Source organism: Sphaerodactylus townsendi, linkage group LG04 (assembly GCF_021028975.2).
Source record: "Sphaerodactylus townsendi isolate TG3544 linkage group LG04, MPM_Stown_v2.3, whole genome shotgun sequence".
Taxonomy (NCBI): domain Eukaryota; kingdom Metazoa; phylum Chordata; class Lepidosauria; order Squamata; family Sphaerodactylidae; genus Sphaerodactylus; species Sphaerodactylus townsendi.
The window spans coordinates 73,449,360-73,473,322 of record NC_059428.1 but is presented as its reverse complement, the minus strand read 5'-3'; the positions used below and the strand labels follow the sequence as shown (position 1 = coordinate 73,473,322).

Sequence of the window (23,963 nt, the reverse complement as noted above, 5' to 3'; positions counted from 1 at the left end):
CTTCCCTGAGAAGAGGGTGGCAGCTGCACAGTCTGTTCTCACATAGCTGCATAGATTCAGTTTTGAAGTTAGTACTTGACTGTATCAATGAGAAGCAGCGTCAGGTATAAGTGAAGATTGGCAGACTTCATACCAGATTGTCAAAAAGTAAATAAAATGACCGAATAAGCAATATTACAACTAGCATAAAGATTATTTTTAAAATATGATTTCCAGTTAATGATTAATGATGACTGTTTCACACAGTTGGCTGTAGTCTTTAGTTGTTGATGCAAAATACCTTGAAGTTGTTCAGTAGTGTAAATACAAGTATGTTCTCATGCAGTTATAAAGCATTACTTAAACCCAGAGAAACGTTTATAGCATGGGATGTCCTTTTTATGATATTTTGCTATTTGCAATTAGTGTTAGTTTTAACCACTCTTCGGGCCATCACAGCTTTTATGTCTTCCTCACAGCATTCTTTTTTTCAGGTTGCATATTCTTATACGTATGAACTTCGGCCTTATTTAGATCTGCTTCTGCAGATCTTGCTAATTGAGGACTCTTGGCAAACACACAGGTTAGCACTTGTAATTTTTGTGTTCAACACATTTTTTCCCCTTTTGGAATGTAGGTTGTATGTGTTTGACTTTGAGAGCGAACAGCAGATTTTATTAGTTTTCTAGAATTGGCCAACGAAATCTTAAACAATGATCAAAATAGAGAGCCAGCGTTTTGTAGTGCTTAAGAGCAACGGACTCTAATCTGGAGATCCAGGTTTGTTTCCCCATTCCTCCACATGAAGTCTGCTGGGTGACCTTAGGGTAGTCACAGTTCTCTCAGGTGTAAAAAGCTACTTTTCTTCTCGTTGTAATGACAATATGTAAGAAATTCAGAAAGAACATGAAGTTATAAACAAAAGGAATTGTTGGGATGTTGTGTGAAAATCTTCTACAATACATCAAAAAGAATTGTGCTTAGCGCATGCACACACACACTTACACACCTGGTGTGAACTTTTGACCATTCATGAACTTTGACTTGTGCAAGAGCAATTTTGACCCAGGGTTCCTTGCTGCAGCCCCTTGTACCGCATGATATATTGCTCTGAGGAGTCCTTCAGCCCTCAGCAGCAGCAGTTTGTGGGAAAGCTGAACATTCTTAGTAAGAATTTCCTGAGGTTAAAGACACTGGATGAAGTAGATATAGAAATGTTTCTCAGAAAAAAAGTATTGAAAAGTTTGGTTATGTGGAATGTAGATTGTTTTATTTATGCGAGTTACTTTCACTTTTTTGCAGTTCATTAATTGCAAGTGGAAATTGTCAGCTGTAGGCATATTTTGACTATTAAAGTTGAGTCTTTTTGATCAAATAAAAATGCTGCTGAAAATTGGGCACCTTTGCCCTAAAGTCTAATTATCTTGCATGTTCTGTACCTGTAATAAAATGCATATTCTGTCTCCGTTGTTGAACATTTAGTGCTTGGACATGTTTCAGTCTTGTTTCATTTATACACCATTGTTCCCCTAATGGGAACCCAAAGTGGGTTCTCTTAATTTTTATCTTCACAAAAACTCTGTGGGGTAGGTTAGGCTGAGGGAAAGTGACTGGCCCTCAGGTCACTAGGCAAGATTGCATGGCAGAGTGAAAATTTAAATGTGGGTTTCTGGATCTTAATCTCACACTCTAACCCATAAATTATACCACACTGGCACTTTCATTTGTCTATTTTAGATTCACATCTTAGGCCCCTTCTGCACATGCAGAATAATTCACTTTCAATCCACTTTCAATACGCTTTGCAACTGGATTTTACTGTGTGGAATAGCAAACAGTTGTGGAAGTGGATTGAAAGTGCATTATTCTGGATGTCCACAAGAGGCCTGAATGAACCTTGTATGTGTACGCTAGGGAGTAATTATAGGTAGCTATATCGGTTAATGCCTAACCAGGTTGAATGCAATAGACTGGTTCCCGTGATAAGCTCCAGCTAATGATGGGGGCTGACTCTGGCCATTTCCCTCCTCATACTGTTCTGGGGCATTCCTGTTACCCAGAAACATCATTTTGAGCTGCAGCAGGACTTGGAGTAGAGGAAAATGACAAAGAGGTCCTGTTTACTTGGTGGAAACACATTCTATTGATGGAGATTGATTGTGAAATCCAATTCAATGTTTCTCAGGAAATCAGACTTTTATTATTTGACTTTGTATAATTTTAACTCCTTGTGTAACATATGGTAAATAAAAAAGGGATGGTAATTTTTGATCTAAACCATATAAATAGGTTTAGAAATACTGTACTTCAAGAATCTTTGGCATGAAGGTTACATTGCAGATAGTATATAATAGTACAAGGATAAAATAAATAATCTCCATTTAAAAAATGATATTGGATGTACAGTTTCTACCCTTTGTATGTGAAATTCTGAGCATTTGTTGTTGTTGTTTTTATCCCACCCTCCCCCCAGGATTCACAATGCACTCAAAGGAATCCCAGATGACCGTGATGGGCTTTTCGATACCATTCAGCGCTCTAAGAACCATTATCAAAAAAGGGCTTACCAATGTATAAAGTGTATGGTAGCACTTTTTAGCAACTGCCCTGTAGCCTACCAGATTTTACAGGTAATTCCTTTCATCTCAGTATTTGTGTCCTGCTCTGATTTAACTGAGAATTTTACCAAATTGTTCTTTAAATAAACAATAAATCTTGTTAAGAAAACCAGGTAGGGTTAATTGGAAGCTTTGTTATAGCAGAACCAAGACCTGCAAAAATCACTTCTACCTAAATCCACTGTTTCCTGTCTTTTACCCCAAATAAAATATCAAATCCTTCACTCTTCCACCTGTTAGATAACAAAAGGTCAAATCCTTCTCCATTCGTTTTGATTGTAAGAAATCTTTTTTGAGTTTTTTTAACTGACATTGAATAACCTACACTTCGTTGTAAAAAGCTGCTGAACTAAGATTTTTGACAACTGTGTCAGATAGTGAACAATTTACTGTATCTCTTTATAGAGCAATGGAGATCTGAAGAGAAAATGGACTTGGGCAGTAGAGTGGCTTGGGGATGAGCTTGAGCGTAGGCCATACACTGGCAACCCACAGTATACATATAATAACTGGTCACCTCCAGTCCAGAGTAATGAGACATCAAATGGTTACTTTTTGGAAAGATCGCACAGTGCAAGAATGACCCTTGCAAAGGCTTGTGAACTATGTCCAGAAGAGGTAAGTGCTCATTCATATTTCATGTGTCTTCTTGACTTGTAGCCTCTGTGATTTCTGTATTTTGCTATAAGAAGGGAAGAGAATCCTAAATGAACTAGAAAAATCACTGGTCAGTCCACACCTAGGATTTTTAATTTTGATCTGCGGTTTTTAATCCAATTTGCAGTTCAAACCAGGCCAGCTGTTTGATAATATAGTTTAATACTGGGTACAGCTAGTTCTCTTTTTCTCATTTTGTAAGACTTGAAATCTAATTCTTGGCTTTTTGCTGTTCCATTTGAACTTATTTGTTTCTGCCATTCCTTCAAAGCTTTCCCCCCTGTATATAGTTTGTTAATATCTGAAATAAAACAAATTAATATTGACAATACATTCATTTTTATTGTCAAAATCCTTCATAGCCCTGAAATTTTTTGCTTAACCATCTCTGCAGATCCTCTTCTATTTTCATACACATTCCTCTGTAATTACCTTTGAATAGTTTATCGTTTTGTCCACTCAAGTTTATTCCCAAATATTTAACTGGGTTTGACATTACTACACATCCTGTGGTCCTTCTAATCTCTTCCTTTTTCCTGCTTTATTAAAAACTTTAAAATTATTTTCAACTTTTTCTTACTGATTTTATAACCCAAGTACGATCCAGATTTTGTCAATTAGTTCTAGTATGTATTGCATTGACAAATGTGGATTTGTGATTGGCAGCACCACATCATCAGCACAGTTTTTCATTTTGAACTATTCTCCATCTACTTTCAATCTTTTAATTCTAGGATCTTGTTTGGTCTTAGTGGCCAACACTTCTAGTGCTAAAATGGATAAACCTTTTTCTTTTTGAAATCCTTTGCTTAACACTTTGTTTATTAAAATCTTTGCATGCTGTTTGGTATAAAGACTCTGTATCCAATTCATAAATCTTGAATGCAGCTTAAATTCCCAAGCATCTGTAATAAAAAGATCCAAGCTATATTATCACATTGTTTTTCAGTGTCCTGGAACGTAAACATTGCTTTCTTTTCCTTTCCCCCCACAAACTCTATTGCTTTAAATCTCTTTGGTACAGAGCCAGTATAATCTGTATGAATTAGTTTTGTTATACACTTCCTTAGTGTGTCTGATATTATTGAGCTAAAACTATATAGTCCACATTCAATAATGAGACAGGTCTATAAGATTGTGGTAATGTTGGATCATTGCTTTCTTTATGTATCAATGTTATATACGTGTCTTGCCATGATGAGGGCAATATTTTCTCTGCTTATTTGATTCATAACTTTCTGCAGTGATAATATTACATTTTCTTCCTGACAGTTATAATACATTACTATAGGTCGATCTGGGTCTGGTGCTTTATTCTTGTTCAGTATCTCTTGAATCATTATGGTTTGATTCAATATATCTGCATTGAATATATATCTGTGTTCAAATGTAAAACTCTCAGTATTGATTCCTTTTATATATTCCTCTTGAATCCAGTGCTCAGGATAGCTGGCAGAGATTTAGGGATTACACCCCATTTCCTACCAGCATGGCCAATTGGCCATGCTGACAGAGGCTGATGGGAATTGTAGTTCCTGAACATCTGGAGAGCCGCAGGTTCCCTACCCCTGCTCTAGTCCATCTTCTGATACCTTTTTATACAATTCTATAAAAATAAGTAGGTTTGGGATATGCATTCCAGTGAGACTGTCTCCCTCACCATGAACTGCCCCATGCTGAAGGAGAGGGAGAAACCTCTGCAATCAGTGCAGTTGCAAGGCAGTGCTGGACTGCTTCTGTTCAGAGCTGGGCAGGAGGTTGCAAATTGTTCAGGGACACCCCAGGCATGCAGAAAATACTCTTTCATAAAAAAGAGATACCGACAGCCAGAAAACTGTAAAGTTCTTCCATGGGATAATGAAATTAGACATGCTCAGAAACCCAGCAGCGCAAAAAGCAGGAAATTGATTGGCCTCTGTTGCCCCCCCCCCCCCTCCGATATTTCCATCCACAGAACCTGGCTTCTTCTCTCTCTCCTCTTTGTACAGCCCAAAATGCTATTCTTGAAGGGCAAGGGAACCTCCCAGGAACAGCATGGGGAAGGGGTGGGGGGTGGGGGTCTTCTGAAGGAGGGAAGAATCAGGATACCCCCTCCTTTACCTCCATGGAAGTGCTTTGTTGGGCCTAAAATCAGAATGCTCAAATTTTGACCTGACATACAGTCAGCCCCAACATTTCACCCTGCCCTCAGCACTCAGGTTTCAGAGATGGTGACATATCATGGGGAGTAGATTGATTTCCCTCTGTATTCGCACGCCCTGCACTACTCACGTTCAGAGCTGTCTTCACTATCCTCCCTACCATTTACCCCCTCCCCTAGCAATCACTAGAGGTAATTCAGAAGGTTGAGCGCCATTGTGAATATTTGCAGCTTCCTAGCTGGTAATCCTTAATATGATATGAGCTGGCAGTCGTATTCTTCCATAAACTAAGTTTTGATGATTCAGGAAATTGTGTCACAAAATTAGGAAAGGGTATGACGGTTCTCATTTTAATTGGAATGGTTGTCATTTATAGGAACCAGATGATCCAGATGCCCCTGATGAGCATGAGTCCTCCCCACCAGAAGATGCGCCTCTATATCCTCATTCACCTGGCTCCCAGTATCAACAGGTGAGCAGTGATTTACTTTCAAGAAATACCACTTATCATTTTGGTGTCGTATTTAACCCTTGCTTCAACTTAATCAGAAATATGCTGATACTGTTTCTTCTTTATGGGTAAGTATAAAAACTGTACAAGTTCATAGTTGAACAGAATGCCTGCAGAGTGCTTGTTCCAAGTTAGTGTTTAACACATATGAGCTCATTTTTTAAAAGAGATTTTGTGGAAACTGGTAGTGTACACAGTTTTTCTACAACTAAAACATAAACAGCCAGCTAGAAAACTATAGTTTGCTTACAGATGCATCCCGAACAAATTTAAATGTTACATAAAATGTGTAGGTCTCTTACTTCTATGAGAATCACTGCAGAAAGGAAACCCATGATACAGAAAACCCAGAATCTTACATGTTTGCAAGGAATAGCAGGAAGTCTGATTTTTGCTCTATTGTATAGTTAATTTATAGTTCTATTTGGCCAAGGGAGCCAGCATGATGTAGTGGTTAAGAGCAGTGGGACTCTAATCTGGAGAACTGGACTTGATTCTCCGCTCCACTACATGAAGTGTACTGGGTGACCTTGAGCCAGTCAGAATTCTCATGGAATTCTCTCTCATTTCACACAGAGGAAGGCAATGGCTGATTATTCACTGCTGCTATGCTGCCCAGTGAGGGAACATTTCTTTTGCATCAGATATTTCTGTACAGACTTGTGTACATTTAATGGGGCTGCTGATCCCAGATGCCCTGTGGTTAGCGAGACCAGGAAAACTCCAATGTTTCCCTCTCGCTTTGGAGTTTTGCTGTTTCCAGTCTCCTCATCCACCACTCCTTGCAGGCCAGCATTTTTTCAGAAATAAAAATGACGTGTTGATATTCATGAAGCCAGCACAATAGCAATTATGACAGTGGCTTCAAAAATGCCTTTCTGGAGGGATCTGAAGGTAAAACATGCCAGCACTGAGATTGGGAGGGGGCGAGTTGCTTGCAGAAAGCGGAGCGCCGCTCTCTGCAAGCAACTTATGAGTAGCCGCCTTCCTGGTCTTCATGCTTGCTGGGTGCTGGTGGAGGGGAGGCATCTGCCATCACAGCGCTGCAGCTCTTGGGTGGGCCAGAAGAGGAGAGGGAAGCGGGCAATGGCTTAAAACGTCTTGTCTTGGAAAGGAATATCAATATATCATAAAATTCGGTCAATCTTGTGATGGGAGGGCACCCGGAAGTCAGGGCAGGTGGCAAGCCCTGCAGCAGGCAGTTAGGTACCTTCTTGCATTTAAACAAGGAAATGCAATGAGACCCCAATGTGAAGGCACTGCAGGGCGAGAAGCATCACAGGAAGCGCTCCTCTGAATGTCTTTTGCCTTGAAAACCCTATGGCAGGGGTCAGCAACTTGTGACTTTGGAGCTGCAAATGGCTCTCTTGCCCCTCTACAGTGGCTCTGTACATAACCAGACTGCTAGCCAGGCAGACCAGCACAGGAGACATGGCCTGGCTGGGAGGTCAGTGACCGATTGCCTGTGGAGGCCATGAGGCCGAGCAAGAGGAACAACCCAAGAGTTGTAACCACCAACCAGCTGCTTGGCAGTGTTTTGAAAAGTGTTCTGAAACCAGAATTGAATTAGGAAATACATTATCCATGAACATCCACTGATCACCAAATTCAGGTGTACACATGGAAGATTAAACTTCTGTTATAAGCTAAATGCCCTGAAAAATGTAATACTAGTTCTGAACATTTAAAATGGCATCTGGTATTACTCACATTTGTGAGTCATAGGTAACTGCGCTGTTTATTCCCTTATCTTTCCTAAATCATTGTGTATATCCTGAATCTGTTAATTTCCTCTCCTTCATCTTGCTTTCTTTACTGATGTTCTCAGCAGAGCAGTTGGTAAGTGACGTAAACACAGCCCCCCCCTCCCCCCAGTTGAACCACATTGTGTCCACCAGCTCCCTTATCTGTTAGCGTGTGGTGTCTTCACTTTCTCACGGGTTTTTTCACCTCTAACAGGCACAGTGGCTATCTTTTGATTCCAGGTATAGTTTTGTAATTGATCTAGTTTAGTAGGTGTGTTAAAGTACTTTGCATTCAGTGCACACAACTTTTAAAGCCTTTTGCATTTGTTCATCTTCAGTGTACTGTATGTACCCTTGGAAGAAAGGGAATTCCCTACTTTTCTGTGCCAGTTTGAAAGTACTTTCTCCTCACTCTTCTTTTCAAAAGGTGACTGCAATTCAAGGTATTCATGTCAGTTAGGCAGCATTTTTCCTTTCCTTTTCGGTTCAGCTTTTGCATGAAGTTAAAATTCAGTTTTTTGTGTACAATAACTTTAGCTCTCATTTTCAGTTCAGATTTATTCTAAGTTTGTTACAGATAAGTGTGTGTGTTTAGTGAAAGCTGCTTTAAAAATAAAGGTTTTTGATAACCTGCTAAGCTACTATTTAAAGAAAAATAAAAGCAGTTATTATTTTTTCTGTCTTGCAGAATAACCATGTGCATGGACAACCATATACAGGCCCAGCGGCACATCATATGAACAATCCTCAGCGAACTGGCCAACGAGCACAAGAAAATTTTGAAGGCAGTGAAGAGGTTTCACCACCTCAGACGAAAGAATAATGGAAATGCACATAAATTAACTTGTTCCATCAAGACTGTGCACCCAGGCCTTACAGTCCAACTTTTCTCTGTTTCTGGCTAATATTTAGAAAAAAAACTATTCCTAATCAACGTGGAGTGAAGAGTCTATTCACTGTCTTATCTGCAGAAAATTGCTGTCAATATATAACCTGCCTGCAGTGGAAAGTGTATAGTGTTTTGTAATAAATGGCCTGATGCTAATGTGTAAATGGCAAAGGTGTATATAGTATATTAATGTTTGACTGTTAATTCTTAAGCAAGAAACATTTTTTGTCTTGATGAGACTCACAGATCTACAACAATTAATTTCTTGATCTATCCACTGCGCTCTACAACCAGTGTTTCCTGCCTAAGGGCAGTTGGATCAACTCCTTTCCAAAAAGAAAAAAAAAGCAAGACTCTCCATGTCAACCACAAAAATAGTTTCATGTAATTCTTTGCCACTGGAGTCGATTTTACTATGAGCAACGTAATGACTGGTAACCTTTTAATTATTTGGTTGATGTGGAAAATTGGTGATGTAACATTGTTTCTAGGTCTTTTTTCATTGCCTTTTTCATTCTGGTATTAGGTTAATCACTTTGAAGCTATAGTTAAGCTGTAACATTTAGCATGGCTTCACACCAGGTCAGTGTAGCCAGTAAGGGAAGAAAAATTACCATTGTCTGAAGATGACAACTATGTTTCTTCAGAGCCTTTTCTTCTGACATCTAGATTATTAACGGGAGGGGAGGGTTGGGCAATGTGACAAACAGGTGGTTTTCAGTTGCACATATGTTCCTCACATCTAATGTTTTTGACAGTTCTGTCTCTGGGTGGGATAAAAGAACACTTAGTTTTCAGTAATAGGAAATTAAAAGATTTAAAACAAATATGCAAATTTTTGCTATGCCAGGATGCCTGGAGCATAATAGACTGTATTTGGTGTGCTTGTTTTGTTTCTTTGGTAGAGCTTATTTGATAAACTTCTAACACTTTCCTTTCTACTGCATCGCAGTGAAGCGGAAGTCAACAAAATCACACAATACTTGTGAGTGCCACTGCACCAAGTTAACTTGCTGGTTTTCTGCTCGTTCACAATTCTACTTGAAAGCAAGAATTGTCTTAGCTCTTTAGCCATTATTAAAAAAATCTTAACCTTAGACGCAGGGTTTGATTATTAAAAGAAAAAAACTACTGGTTAGTCTAATACAAATCTGAGGTATCTATTCCAGAGTAAACATTTGTTTAAAGACTTCAAGGAACGCATCAGTAAATACTGTATTTAAATTAAAAATTGGTAACTTGAATGTGTGTAATTATTTTGGAGCCTGTCAAAACCAAATACCCCTGCAAAACAGATACAGCCCACCCTATACTATTTAAATATTTGCTGTTTTATTTTATAGAAATTATTTTGCTGAATTCACAAATAGAATTTGATTTAAGAAGACCATTTTTGTCCTGTGGTGTGTGTGTGTGCTTTTTTTTAAAAAAACCAGACTGCGCAGGCAATTGAATTCTGTGCAGTATACTGAATTCTGGAACGACACTCGCATTGAGATTTGGTGGACAGAAATTTGATCCTTGACAAGAATAAAAAAAGGAAAACTGTAATAGTTTCTTAATGTGACGATCTTGTACTTTTGTATGTTTTATATATACATATATATTTAATGAGCACAAGCTTGGTGGTATTTTTTACAATTTAGATAATATAAAAATTCTGCTTATCAAACTGATGATTTATAGTTGAAATGAACAAAGTGAGAGAATCACAAGTGCAGGGGTTTTTTGCATTTAGTGTAAAAAGATAGTCTTAAACCGTTTTAAATATTCTGTGAAGCAATTATTTTACCTTTCCAAGTTTTCTCTGGCATTCATGTTAATTGTTACTTTTTAATAGCATTTATTTTGATAAGTTGACAATATTTGAGTGAAACATTCCCCAAGTATTGAGTATTTTTAGTTTAACTCAATATATTAGCCTGCTTTTGTATTAGAGCTGCAACCGAACCTATGTTCACTTGGACCAGTAATTATTGTTAAACATGTTACAAAGACTATCTTTGAATATAGAAACATGGAACTTGTTACTTCAGCCAGGTGGGGAAAGTAAATTCAGTGTGAAGTGATTGTGGAAATATGTATTTTAAGAAAACCAAGGCTGTTACTTTCACAAGGCTGTAACTTTTCTCCTCATGGAGAATTACTCTTTAGATGACCAGTTTTCGGGTATTATGGTTAATCTTTTTTTCCCTGGAAGAGAATTAAATGTGTATCAGGAACCTTAGAGAATACCTCCTAATTGTTGGCAGAATTTCTGTTCATTCATTTAAGTAAAAATATTCTTAATCATAATCCATGTTTCTGTCAAAGCGTTGGCAGTAATAATTTTAAAGCTGTAATATTATACCTCAGTATTCATGGCACATATTTTAAAAGTCCATGAAGTGCCTAAAGGTTTTGCTTTACTTTGCCAATAACTACTGAATCCTAATTCATTTGTAACAGTTAATGGGAAATCCTTGAATAGAATCTAGTAAGCTTTTTCGTTCAATCTCACCCAGTTATTTTCCTTGTAAGCTAGTCTTCCGCACACATTGTTGTATCTGTGAAGGTCATGTGATTCCCCAGCACAGCCAAAGGAGACACTTTCTTCATTTTTCATCAGCAGAAAAACTGGTTGGATCCAATCCTGTCTTCCTCAAGCAATCCAATAGTAAACTAATCTTGCATTTTCCCCCAACAGTTTTGACATATCTGTAGGGAAACGTGTTTCTGTGTTTGCAATGAGTGTATGTAAGCATATGCACCTTACCAGAGGCAGTTCTGTGTGCAAATTTCTTTGCCAATCTTCAGGGAGTAAATTTTGGAATGTTATTTTTGACAGGCACAGCTAAGCCTACCTAGTGATGTAAGTATGTATGGCTGACAACTTGCTGGACTTTGTAATGTATAATCTTGAATGCCAAAAGTCAAGAGACTCCATTTTCATCTCTGTGTCTCAAAACAAAAACCCAACAACAAAACCCTAGATTCTCTTATTTGCAGAAGTGGGGAAAGTGGAAAAGATACCAACAGTATCCTCTGAAGATTAAAAAAAATACAAAATGCAAGAAAGCTATTTGAATGTCTCTTAAAATGGACTAGAATTTTTGAAGAACTGACTTTAAAGGTCTCAGTATATTATTGGTTTTTTTACCCCAACAAAAGTTATATTTAGCTTCAGTGCTTTTAACTGGTTATGTATCAAAGTTGAAATAGGATCACCATTGATACCTGCAGTGAATTAAAAAGGGAAATAAATTGGTGTTTGAAATTGAGAGGTAAGAACAGAATGAGGAGGTTGCTCTTCTGTATTTTCCCATCATGTAGAAGGGGGGCTGGTCGTGTACCACCACTACCTGAAGCAGTTGCTGCCATGTTGGACTAGAAGCTCCCTGGGTGACCTTGGGCTACTCACTCTCAGTCTTACCCTTCCTCAGTTGTTGTGAGGATAAAATGGAGCAGAAGATAATTATGGAAGCCACCTTAGCTCCCCAAAGGGGGAATATAGATGACGTAAATAAATACTAGTGACTTTTTTTCAGTGTAGAATCTCACTTTATGGACTATAGGAAACAACTCATTTATATTGGTTTCAATATTTTCTAGAGAACATTTCCTTAGTTCTCTTGATGTTACCAACACCAGGATAGTTCTTGCATACATTTTCTTCATTTCAATGGAGTTTGTGTAAAAATACTACCATGCTCCTAGAGATAGTTCTCGTGGAATTTACTCCAGAAGGATGGTTGCTTCCCAGTAGCATTTGTATACACACTAATAATTTGTATACACACTAGCAAAAGTTTAAATGATTGTTTCATGTTTAAATGATTATTTTTCATGTTCTAATGTGCTTTATATTCTTTAAAAAATGATAACATGTTGGGCAATTCTCATAGCAGTTAAGGAAAACCAGTTTCAGAAAAATGCAAGCACTTTGTTCCCCTATGAAGGAATACAGAAGTAGTTCATGGTTGGTTCATGTTTACATGTTTTACTTCATAATGCCCCATCGAATAATGACTGGTGTGTGAGAGTGTGCTATCATAGGTCAGATGCATTAGCTGAGACAGATCAGTTAGCGGTACATCATCAGGCATCAATAGATCGTGCTGCAAGTGCATGTGTGCACTACCCTCCCGTCGGTTATCTGTCTGTGGCCAGAAGGAAAATGCTCTTTTTGCTTCCAAGTCCCTTTTGTTCATTGGAACACCCCTAAAAGACAGGAAGGCATTTAATTGTATTGAATTGCTATAGTTAAAGCACCACCTGTTTCAGATTTGCATGGAAGTAGGGGTTAGTGGAACTTGACTGGAATGTCTGAAGAAATTGCTGTCCTTGGAAAAATGCATGCAGCATGAACATTGTTGCAGAAAGGAAAATCTGCCATTATGAATAAACACTTGTGCAAACACTGCTCCCTCTCCAGTTTTTGTTTTCCTAAGCAGTCGGCTTGATTACTGCTGTCAGTGGAAGAGTAAATTAATCAGGGTTTACTTGCTGATTACAACAGCAGCTGGACTTTCTTTCCTTAATCCTATAACACAGTGTCATTAGAAGATAAGTACCAGGTCACCTGAAGTTGTTTGGGGCACTTCCCTTCTCCTGGCCTCTGAAGATCTTTCCAGTTAATAAATTTCACTGAAATTAGATGGTTCCAATCATCAGTAAGGTGCATTGCAGGATGCTTAGATGCTTAATGAACAATAATGCAAAATAATAGGTAAATTGTGACTTGCTCTGTAGTGACAATGAGGTTTAAATCTCAGAGCAACTACCTTTGGCAATGTCGTGTTCTTGTGCATGCATTCCGCAGCAATACTGATAAAACTAGTATGTGATATTTATCACCTCCATAAAACTTGCGGTCCATTTCCAAAACTTGGCTTCTAATTAGTAGCTATTTCACACGTGCATTTTGCTCTACATGGGGAACAGTTCTGTACATCCCTGGAAATTAATTTCTAACAATCATAAGATCTGTCAAATGCAATAGCAAGCAGCAAGTTCTGTGGTCTCTTTGGCTGGAAATGATGGTTCTGTCATTATAGGTCAGTGATGGCGAACCTTTTTGAGACCAAGAGACCAAACTGCAACTCAAAACCCACTTATTGATCGCAAAGTGCCAACACGGCAATTTAAACTGAATACTGAGGTTTTAGTTTAGAAAAAACGGTTGGCTTCGAGGTGTGCGTTACTTGGGAGTAAGCTTGGTGGTAGTTGTTGGCATTGCTTTGAAGCAGCCTTGCAACTCTTCCAACAGGTGAATCACAACCCTAAGAGGGTTTACTCAGAGGCAAGCCATATTGCCAGCAACTGAGCTTACTCCCAGGTAAAGGATCACACTTTAGTTCTTTGCATGAAAATCAGTGGGGTTTAACAGCGCTTAACAGAGTTACCTATACTGCTTCCCCAAAACTAGGTCTTAAGTTTAATGCTAATAATCAAGCCCAGCAGCCCAGGCCAGCCTAGATGTGTGTGGGGGGGGGGGGCGATTTCCCCCGACATGATGAACTCTGTGTGTGCCCACAGAGAGGGCTCTGAGTGCCACCTCTGGCACCCGTGCCATAGGTTCACCATCACTGTTATAGATACTGCATCTGGCAATATACCGGATTATCCAATATAGAAAGTCAATCAGTTTATAGAAGCCTGTCTCAAGATAGACAACACTGATTGTTGGTGTATAAATGTTCGTATATAAAAAATTTTTCTTGGTTGTGTAACTTCAGAACAAGGTGTGTGAGCCAGCCTTGACCTACATGTAATTGTCAAACTTATTCTCTTACCCCATCCCTCTCCCCTTCAATACTACCTTATTTTCCAGTTTTCTATAAGCATTTTAAAATGTTATAGAATGTAATGCTAGTTGGGTCAAATTGGCTTGCTTCTAAGCCTATGTTTCATTATTTACTACTTAAGCAGCTCTCCATATAACTACTGCTGTCCTGGACTTTTTTTGAGGGGGGGGGAGGTGTTAAATAATCTGCTGTCTGCTATGTACGCAAGGCCTTTGACTCATGGTCCAACCTCAAACGCATCATTTTGTTGCTGTTTTTGAAACTCAAATTAGCTTCTCGTTTATAACCTTGGGGTTTGACTGGAAAAAATGTTTTGAAAGTAACCTGTTACAATTTAGAACACTTCTCAGCAATTACTTTTCTCCAAAGGCCCTTTTGAGATGGACGGAGATGCAGATTTCTGTCCCAACAATGACAAGCTCTGGAGCCACAGGTGGCATTTTCTCTAAAGCGTTCACTCCTAAAATTGGCAGTTCCGGCCAATCATTATCTATAAGAGCCATTTTGGATTGAGGAGCTCCAGTTGCGACACCTGTTTTATTGTTCCAATTTCCATGATCATTGAAGAAGGCAGCAGTGTCATATTGGGTGAACAAATGTCATATACTGGTTACACTTGATTTTTCCTATGAGTTTTGGTGTATAGGACTTGTTTCTCACATTATTTTTTGTGTACATAAGGCATTCTAGATTTTGCATTGCTAGGATAACATTATACCACATTTCTTATACATACTTATGAAATGGACCAGAACATATTTTGTGAGTAGTATTTCTTGAGCACTGATTATAGCTGGATTTAACACTGCATACTGTAGAAGAAAAGCCAAGATTATAGATAAACAAGAGTAAAAATATTTTACTGAAGATTATAACTGGAAACCATGTTTCTATTCACCTGTTGATAAGACTGATATATAAATTGCATTTCCCCTTATATTTTGAACCAAATGTAATTATAAAGCAAGTTCTTGTGTCTTGGGAAAGAGCTGATGGGAAGATTTAACCTGTATCTTGGAGCTGTTTGGCCTACTGCTGCTAATATTTATAAAACAATTGTTCTAAGTTTTCACCAACTTTTCATGAATCTCTTAATAGTCTACGTCAGAATCTTTTACATACATAAATGAGGTACAAATTCTTGAAAAGTTTTCAGTCCATGTTTTTGCCATCCAGATTGACTGGCTATAACCAACAAGATTGTTATGTACAGGAGAAAAAGAGTACTTGTACATTTCTCTTGAAATATTTTGTTCGTGCATCATACTAACTTAACAACCTTGTATAGTTTTTCGGGAAGAAAACATTTGTAAATACTCCTTTTTTAATACTAATTTTAACTTAATTGTTTCTCCAAGGTATTACTCAGATAATTCTGTCCTTTTTATTGCCACCATTTTGAATAATGAACGCCTAAACTGAAACTGGTATAAATCATTTGCATAACATTTTGCATTTCCAATTTCATTTTAGGACAGATGTTTCTTTGTCTTGTGTCTGAAGTGTATTAAGATTGCGTGTCAACAATAAATTTCCAAAATACAGTTTGAATTTTTGCTTGAATTCAAACATTTGAATTAGGTTTTTGAATTTGTTACACATTTAACAGAGCAAAGAATGAACAGAAATTAATTTCATATGACCTTGAAGCACTTTCCTCTGGTGCAAGGAGGTACATCTCACCAGTAGGCTGCTTGTGCTGACAGAAAGTGGCATCTATAGAAAGAATCCCAACCAAAATTATGCATTTTTAGTATATGCAGTGATCTTAATTTTGTAAAGGAAATATTTTTCTAGGGGCCAGTTCAATTAAAATGGTTTGGAAATGCATTAACATTTGTATGGGTGCAAGGACTTGTGCCTGCAGAATACTCTTTTCCTACCTCTCTGCTGCTAAGATGCTATTCCTGGGCATTCCCACTCTTCCAGGAACAATACTTTGGGGGTAGGGCAGCGGTTAAGAACATAAGAACTAGCCTGCTGGATCAGACCAGAGTCCATCTAGTCCAGCATTCTGCTACTCGCAGTGACCCACCAGGTGCCTTTGGGTTCTCAACCTAGGGGTCGGGACCCCTTTGGGGGTCGAATGACCCTTTCACAGGGGTCCGCCTAAGACTCTCTGCATCAGTGTTCTCCATCAGTAAAATGGATAAATGTTAGGGTTGGGGGTCACCACAACATGAGGAACTGTATTAAAGGGTTGCGGCATTAGGAAGGTTGAGAACCACTGGGGTAGCGTTTTGTTAGGCCTGCTTTAGGACAGCGAAAGCAGGGAAACTGGGTTGTGTGGGCAGAAGTCCTTCTTAGTCTGGTCCCAGTCCAGTATCAGTGGGGATTCTTCACTGTAAATTGATTCCGTTTTTTATCTTTATATATACTTGAGTGTTTGTAACTTGTTATTTTTACTCCTAAGTGCACTGAGGAATTTCAGCCTTGAAGTTCCACTGTATATATATCCTGCTTCAGCGTAAAATTTGAGATTATTTTTTCCAATAAAAAGGGCTGTGGTATTTTAGTATATTTGCTAATACTTTGTTAAGAGTTGTCTACACAACCCAGCTTATTGCTTAACTCCAAGAAATAATTCATTTTCTTGAATATTTGTGGGAATAAAGGTAAAACTAGCATTCTGCTCTAGTTAACATGTTATCATATGTACCTTGCTGCATGGATTACCTGAAATTCTAAAATTAGAAAATCTGTTTACCCCCTATCCTGGTAAACTCAACTTGCCATAGAAATTTAGAGGACGCTATTAGTCCATTGTCCTGTTCCAATGCTGTTAATGGTTTTCTCTCTGCCCACCATTCAAGGCTAGATTTACACATTTGCCATTGTCTTTTTAAAAGACTAGAGATTTATACTTTTAGGGCATGAACAATGACAGGTGAGAAGTCAAAAAATGAAACTTCATTTGACTCAGATGTAAGCAGAGGTGGGATCCAACCAGTTCTCACATTTTTTTCTGAGTGCCGAGAAGGGGTTACTAAAGCAACCTCCCTGCCCAATAGGGACTGGAGGTGCGTGTGTGCGGCGGCGCCACTGTTTGAATCCCACCACCATTGAAACCTGTTATTAAAATTTTTGGATCCCACCATTGGATGTAAGGGATGTCTGAATAGCTCTTTTAAATTGCACTTGTATATAGGTCTTTTTGAAAATTACTGTAAATAGCCATGGAATAAGGCAAACACAATTTACTCTGGCCGCAGCATTTTTTCCTTGCAGGTTCAAAATTGCTACTTCCATTGTGTTGGCATTAGCTATTAAAAGGTCTCAGATCTAGCCAAACATTGTTCAATGCAGTGTTTAGTAAATACTACATAATTGACTTGTATACTTCCATGCAAGCCTTTCTCTAGAGAACTCCGGGCAGCAACCAAGAGGACAGATGAGCAAAGGTCTTAGTTGTGAACTATTTACTGTACAAACTAGAAAGCCTTCTCTTGTTCTCATGAGTCCTAATGTATGCTTCATGATTGAGAGAGGATGTTATAAAATGTCTACTGGGCCATCTCATACATGTCTGGGTGTAATTCTGTTTACATCTGTTCTTATCTTGGTGGAAATTCTAGACATCATGGCATACCTGACTGACCAGGTTTCCTAGAATTCTAAACATTGCAATCATGAGCAATTATACCTTTAAACCCATTGACTGAGTGAGTAGAACCCAGAATTGCTTGACTTGAGAGCACTATAGTTTTTCCATCAAGCATAAACACTGCCCCCCATCAAACTACCTTTGCAGCTTCCTATTTTGCAGAGTTTGTCAGAGAGAGGTTCAAACTCCTCTAACAGAAAATAACTTTTAAAAAGACCTTGCGGTGACCATTTTCCTGCAACCACCAAAAACAATGTTCACTCTTTTTTCTTTGTAAGTATATAAGTGCCAACTAATATTTGTTAGTTCTTCTCCATATGGTAGTTGCCACCAGGAATTTAAAAAAAAAACTTATCTCCTTTTGGTAATGTGTACCAGCTAGTAAGGCAAAGTGGATGGTCTATTTGATACTGAGGGAAATGGGATGGGATTCCAATGTTTCTTCAAGTGAAGATTTTTTAAAATAATAGGATAGGTAACTTCAAGGTTTCAAGCAAAGTATTTATAAAATAAAATCAAACTGAGGCTACAAATACTTTTAGGGCTTCGCTCAACATAAATTAATTCTGACACTTTCTAACAGCTTCTCTCTTATAGGTCTCTCAGATTCTGTATTTTGTTGAGCAGTTTATTGAGGCTCTGACTTTCTAACTCTCCCACAGAGCTCGGAGACTATGACTTCTCACAAAGAAGCCCTAATACATTCTGCCATGCTCACACAGAGCTTTAACTGACTAGTTTTTTGACACAAAGTCTTCTCACTCTAAAACCCTGCCACTTTCTGCCAGTTCAGCACAGCCCTCTGCCCTGCACTATAGAATCAACCAGTCATATCACTCTCTCATCCCCCTCACTCCCCTTTCTCCAACTCTGCTCTCAGTTTAAAGTCACACATGTTAAAATCATTACAGAACCTTTGGGTTCAGACATATAAGACAAGATCCAATAATGAAACTTACAATTAAAGCATGTCTAGGATTCCATGCTTTGTATCTGATGCCAAGTTAGAAGTGAACAGAATACTGATGTACAATACTTCAAACCCTAAGCTGTACTGATTTATGGGAATGTGTAACCACCACACCATTAAAGGAAGTATAAAAGTTACTGTGCACATCAAAAATAAAGCATCAATTGAATGGCATGCTGTACTCAATTATTTTGTTAATGCAAAATAACATGTTAATTCTTTGTCTAAGTCTTGGTAAATTATAAGAGTCTGACACAACTTAATCAATCTCAAAAGATTTATTTCTCTATGAATTGTGAACTGAAGGCCTTAGTTCTCCTTCTCCTGCACAGTCTTTGTTCCTCGCAGTCTGCCTGTTCGACGGGCTGCAATGAGACCAACTTTACGACCAGCTGGAGCATCTCTCCTGATGGTTGAAGGCTTACCAATGTGTTGATGGTTACCACCTCCAAAGGGATGTTCAACAGGCTGTAGAAGAAAACAGCAATCCCAGTCAAAAGCAGAGTAGAATGAATTCCTCTATAAAAGATGGCACTTGCTCCTTGAATGGGCTAAAGGCCTGATAACTTTCATGAACTTTTCAAAGGTACTAGAGAACATTAATCATATGAACGACATCAAAAGATGCTGGTATAAATTGATCACTAGTACTTTTCATCATGCGTAACTTCTATATCTGAAGTGTTGAGGGTACGTTAACACACCTTTGAAAGTAAAACTAAGATAAACAGATGACAGAAGCAGTTTAAAAAGATATTCAATATTCAAGCTACTTACATTCATAGCAACACCACGGACACGGGGCCAGCAGTTTCTCTTTGCCTTGTATTTATGATAAGCTCGTCCAGCTTTCAAGATAGGTTTGTCAATACGTCCACCGCCAGCAACAATACCTGGAGGATTCAAACACAGTTCAGTAAGAGTAACTCAAGTAATTAATAACCTTCCATCTACTTTTATTGTGGAAAATTTTAGGGGTACATTTTTGGTTGCAGTTACAATTACATCCTTGGTTTCGGCCAAGGATTACACATTCTCAATGCTTACTGAATTTCTAGCATACTGTTTCGGACTATAAACTACCATCTGACGAGACATTTTAAATATTTTAAACATGCAGCTACTTAACATTCCATCAAATATTCTAGGTGTAACATATAAGTAGGAAGTTCTGGAATATTCTTTCCTTCAAAAGCAGCTTCTATGTTAGATAATGTGTGTAAGCAAGGGCACAGCTATGCAGCTAATTTAGAAGACTTTTTCTATTCACATTCTGTAAAGCAACATTCCCAACAACAAATGCAACAACTGCCACACTCCACATCACTCCATCATGTAAGGGACAAAAATGACTCAACTGTTCTAGCAGCTACTTAATTGTTACTACATAGGCATGAACAGTTACATCCAGCACAAAGAAACTGTGCAAACAAGGGCCTTTAGAGTCTGGATGTTATGCTCACTAAACATTTATTAGCAAGGCAGTATATTTTCAACTTCACATGGAAGAGTTGCAGTTAACATCAGAAAGGTTGAACAGAAGGTTTGGGATAACACTTACCAACAACTGCTCTGTTTGCAGAGGAGATCACTTTTTTGGAGCCAGAAGGCAATTTCACTCTGGTTTTTTTTGTTTCAGGATTGTGGGAGATAACAGTGGCATAATTTCCAGATGCACGAGCTAGTTTACCACGATCACCAGGTTTCTCTTCAAGACAGCAGACAATGGTGCCTTCTGGCATAGTACCAACAGGCAGCACATTGCCTATGTTGAGCTGAGCTACAAGAAAGGTATTAGCACATATTGAGCCATGTTATACAGAAGCAGTGGTGTCACTGTGATGGTCTCTTTTTCAATACACTGCATTTCAGATAAATGTTTGTTTTAACTCACCCTTCTTGCCACAGTAAACAAACTGTCCTGTATGAATGCCCTCAGCCGCAATGAACAATTCTGTTCGCTTCTTAAACCTATATGGATCACGGAAAACAATCTTGGCAAGAGGGGCTCCTCGACCAGGATCATGAATTATATCCTAATGAAATAAAACAGCAATTTAAGAACTCAATCTGACTGCAAGTTTTTAACTGGCAGTGCTGCTGGGCAGCAGAAGTATGTATTTGAACTTTTCTGTTACTAAAAGTTTAAGTATTTTTGAGTCAAAACAACTTTGTATCTATACTACTATCACTCCATAAAATGTACAAGAATTTCTATTAAACATCCACATAACAACGACTGCAAACTAACCAGGGAGGCATGCATCAGAACTACAGCTGAAATCTGTTTGCAAGCTTTGCTTTTAATTTACATGTTAGGTTTTCATCCCTTCATTTTTCTCCCCTATCTTGTCCAATTTGTTGAATTTTTAAAACATCACTTGAGAGCCAGCATTGATTAGGGCTGGGGATTAAATAAAGAAAATCAAAAGGGGATGACCGCATATGCTGCCCTGATCTCTGTGGAGGAAAGTTAGGATAAAACTCTACTAAGAAAAAAACAAAAAGAAGCCTGGATTTTCTCTGCATCCATACATCAAGAGGCCAGCTTGACAAGATTTTATTCCACCTTTCCCCGACCCACACTCAATAAACGTTTTCAGAAGTCCCAAGGTTAACTACCGTTGTTCATGATGGCCCCACAGCCTGTAAGAAGCTACTCCCCATTCAGCAGCTTAAAACTTACCTTTACAATGCCCTTAATGTAGCCATGTCTTTCAGCAAAGTCAACAGCTCTCAGCTTTGCTGGACCCTTCCTGTGCTTCACATGGGCCCTGAACACAGACCCAGCACCTTTTCTTTGCCCTCGGATTACACGACCCATAGTGCACTGGAAGGGGGGGAAAGTTAATAAATTATATCACTACAATTTAGGGGGGGGGGGTTCATCCTGATATTAGTACCCTGTATTGAAAAAAATGTAATCAAGTACTGAAAACACACAAGTGGTTTCTATCAACAAGTCTTAAAATCTTTGTTTTTAAAAGTAGCAAAGGTCAAACAATGAGTGTTCTGCAGCAATTTATTCTGCTGTGGTTTCAGAGGGCCTTCACAAGTCACTTCTTTCGAATGAATGTGCTTGTTTAAACTACTGCTTTCTATACCACCGAACTACTGAAAAAACTAAAACATTTCAGAATGGGAAGCGGGACTTCAGGCTAACGGAAATCAAGCAAATTCCACAGGAGCAGCAGCCTAGTTAATCTGCACCGGGCAAGCTACATTTGGGGTCTACCGTATTTACTGTACAATAGATGAGTTCAGTTGACATCATCGATTTTAAACTCCCAAAGCGGGAGTCTCGTAGCCTGTGCATTAAATGTTCCAAAACGAGTGACGATGCCCAAAGGAAAAGTGAAATGAACGTCGCAAACACGCGCCGCTTCTTCAACAAACTACAAAATATAACTGAAGAGCGTCCCTCCCACTCCCCCCCCACCCTTCCTCTCCAGTTCAGTCTTTCCCATCCGAGCTCGCGGCCTTCTCCAAAGGGCGAGGAGGAGCTGGACTGCCGCGGGAAGCCACTCGTTCCCCGACAGAAGCACAAAACCTTCGGAGGAGAGCGAGGCAAGGAAAGGAGAAGGCAGAGATGCCCGGCGGAGACCGCAGAGGCGCCGATGGAAACGGATGCTTCGCCCGGCCTTTCGGCAGCCTTACCTCAGCCGGGGCCTGGTACGGAAAGAAGGAAGCGGCAGCAGTCGCGGCACCACAAACAGCTTCCGGGTCTCGGACAGGTGCATATGCGCAAGCGCGGCCGGATCACATGCCTGACGGGTAATGAAGTCCTGTGCTGTGTGGTGGCCCTTGCCTTTCGGTGGAAGCCCCCTCCCCTCTCAGTTCCGTGCAGGACACCATGTTCCTTCTACCGTTGACCGGAAAGCGAGCAAAATGAATCGGCGGCCCTCTTCTTCCTCTTTCTTATTCCTCCCGTGACGTTTATAAAATAAAGAATGCGTAATACTTACACATTGTTCTTCACATCTTACCGCCAGACTGGATTTTGATAAATGGTAGAGATTGCTGCGATCTCCGTAAATTGCCGGCTCCCTGTCCTGTAGTTACCCCTCCCACAAACACCCCCATCCCACCCCCGCACTTCTTGTGGGATGTTAAATCGATCGTTTCTGACACCACGGTACATCCATACCCACACGGTCAATCAGACAAACACATCCACGCCCGCGGTTATGCATGAACGTCGCTTTTCTTTATCGGCACAGGAATTTGTTTCTCGCTACGGTTACCAACATTTCTTTCCAGCATATATCTTGCCCTTTAAATAGCTGCGTGGCAAACAAATTTTCGACCCGTGACGTTTTGTAATGGCATACCGATACACTGCTTGAAGTGTTTCGTGTGTGTCACCTCGAAACCTTGTAAATAAAATTAGACTGCTTTCACACCCACACTGCAGATGGCAGAAGCTTATTTATTAATTTACACAGGTTAGAGAGAGTAATATACCCCAGGTGTCCTGACATGACAGAGTAAGCAGTCGAACCTGTGCCTCCCAGATCAAACAGTAGAAGATCTGAACCAGGCATCGTTGCAATCATTATTTTAGCTGCCATTCAACCCCAGCTAATATTTCTTCTAAATTGCATGATAAAGCACTTCATTGTTAATATCATTTCAATTTTCAGGATAGCCCCCACACTCTTCTGTTTCTAGTATTAGAGATTAGTGGTGTGACTCTTAGAAAGACAAAGGGGATTCAAATAATACTTCTTATTGTTCAACTATGTTTGGAGGTAGCAAGCTTTTAATTTGTGCTAAACTTTTTAACCATCTGAGTCATTTCCAAAACTGCTACTTTTTAAAAGCAACAACTATCTTCAGGGCTCTAAAGAAAAATGACGTAGAAACACTATCTGAACAGCCAGAGGACATACATGTCAAAGGGACAGCTGGCATAGAAAATTTGTTACTGATAGTATTCTTCAAATCACACTTATGGGACCAGCATCTGCATTTAGGGAAGGCAGGCCTGTTCACTAGGCAGCTCTAGGCCAGGGGTAGGGAACCTTTAACACTCAAAGAGCCATTTGGACCCATTTTCCATG

General features: G+C 39.1%; 2 protein-coding genes across 5 annotated transcripts in view; one reads left to right on the top strand and one right to left on the bottom strand.

The window, feature by feature from the left end:
* The window catches only part of USP9X (ubiquitin specific peptidase 9 X-linked), a 113,194-nt gene extending 103,267 nt beyond the window's left edge, over positions 1 to 9,927 (top strand). For 2 of the 4 annotated variants that reach the window (XM_048494896.1, XM_048494894.1), the window contains 5 exons: positions 459 to 562; positions 2,453 to 2,609; positions 3,003 to 3,215; positions 5,772 to 5,867; positions 8,340 to 9,927. In XM_048494896.1, coding sequence (XP_048350853.1) covers positions 459 to 562; positions 2,453 to 2,609; positions 3,003 to 3,215; positions 5,772 to 5,867; positions 8,340 to 8,474 — 705 coding nt within the window. In that variant the 3' untranslated portion in view covers positions 8,475 to 9,927. Of the gene's footprint in view, positions 1 to 458; positions 563 to 2,452; positions 2,610 to 3,002; positions 3,216 to 5,771; positions 5,868 to 7,734; positions 7,746 to 8,339 lie in introns of all 4 variants that reach the window. The other 2 variants (XM_048494898.1, XM_048494897.1) reach the window with 2 other exon arrangements.
* A 9,236-nt stretch (positions 9,928 to 19,163) lies between these two features.
* On the bottom strand, positions 19,164 to 22,701 carry RPL8 (ribosomal protein L8). Its single transcript, XM_048493949.1, has 6 exons — positions 22,558 to 22,701; positions 21,587 to 21,730; positions 20,795 to 20,936; positions 20,462 to 20,680; positions 19,678 to 19,793; positions 19,164 to 19,368 (listed from the first exon to the last, which is right to left on the bottom strand). Exons 2-6 carry the CDS (start codon positions 21,722 to 21,724, stop codon positions 19,210 to 19,212), a joined length of 774 nt encoding a protein of 257 aa, XP_048349906.1. The 5' UTR covers positions 21,725 to 21,730; positions 22,558 to 22,701; the 3' UTR covers positions 19,164 to 19,209.
* Positions 22,702 to 23,963: the final 1,262 nt, after the last annotated feature.

Bases quoted from the DNA above. Each gene is read 5' to 3' on its own strand.
- RPL8 (XM_048493949.1), bottom strand. From the start codon at position 21,724: ATGGGTCGTGTAATCCGAGGGCAAAGAAAAGGTGCTGGGTCTGTGTTC. The intron at 20,681-20,794 runs GTGAGTTAAAAC...CCTTTCTTGTAG, and splicing joins TGTTTACTGTGGCAAGAAGG to CTCAGCTCAACATAGGCAAT. The intron at 19,794-20,461 runs GTAAGTGTTATC...TGAATCCTCCAG, and splicing joins TGCAAACAGAGCAGTTGTTG to GTATTGTTGCTGGCGGTGGA.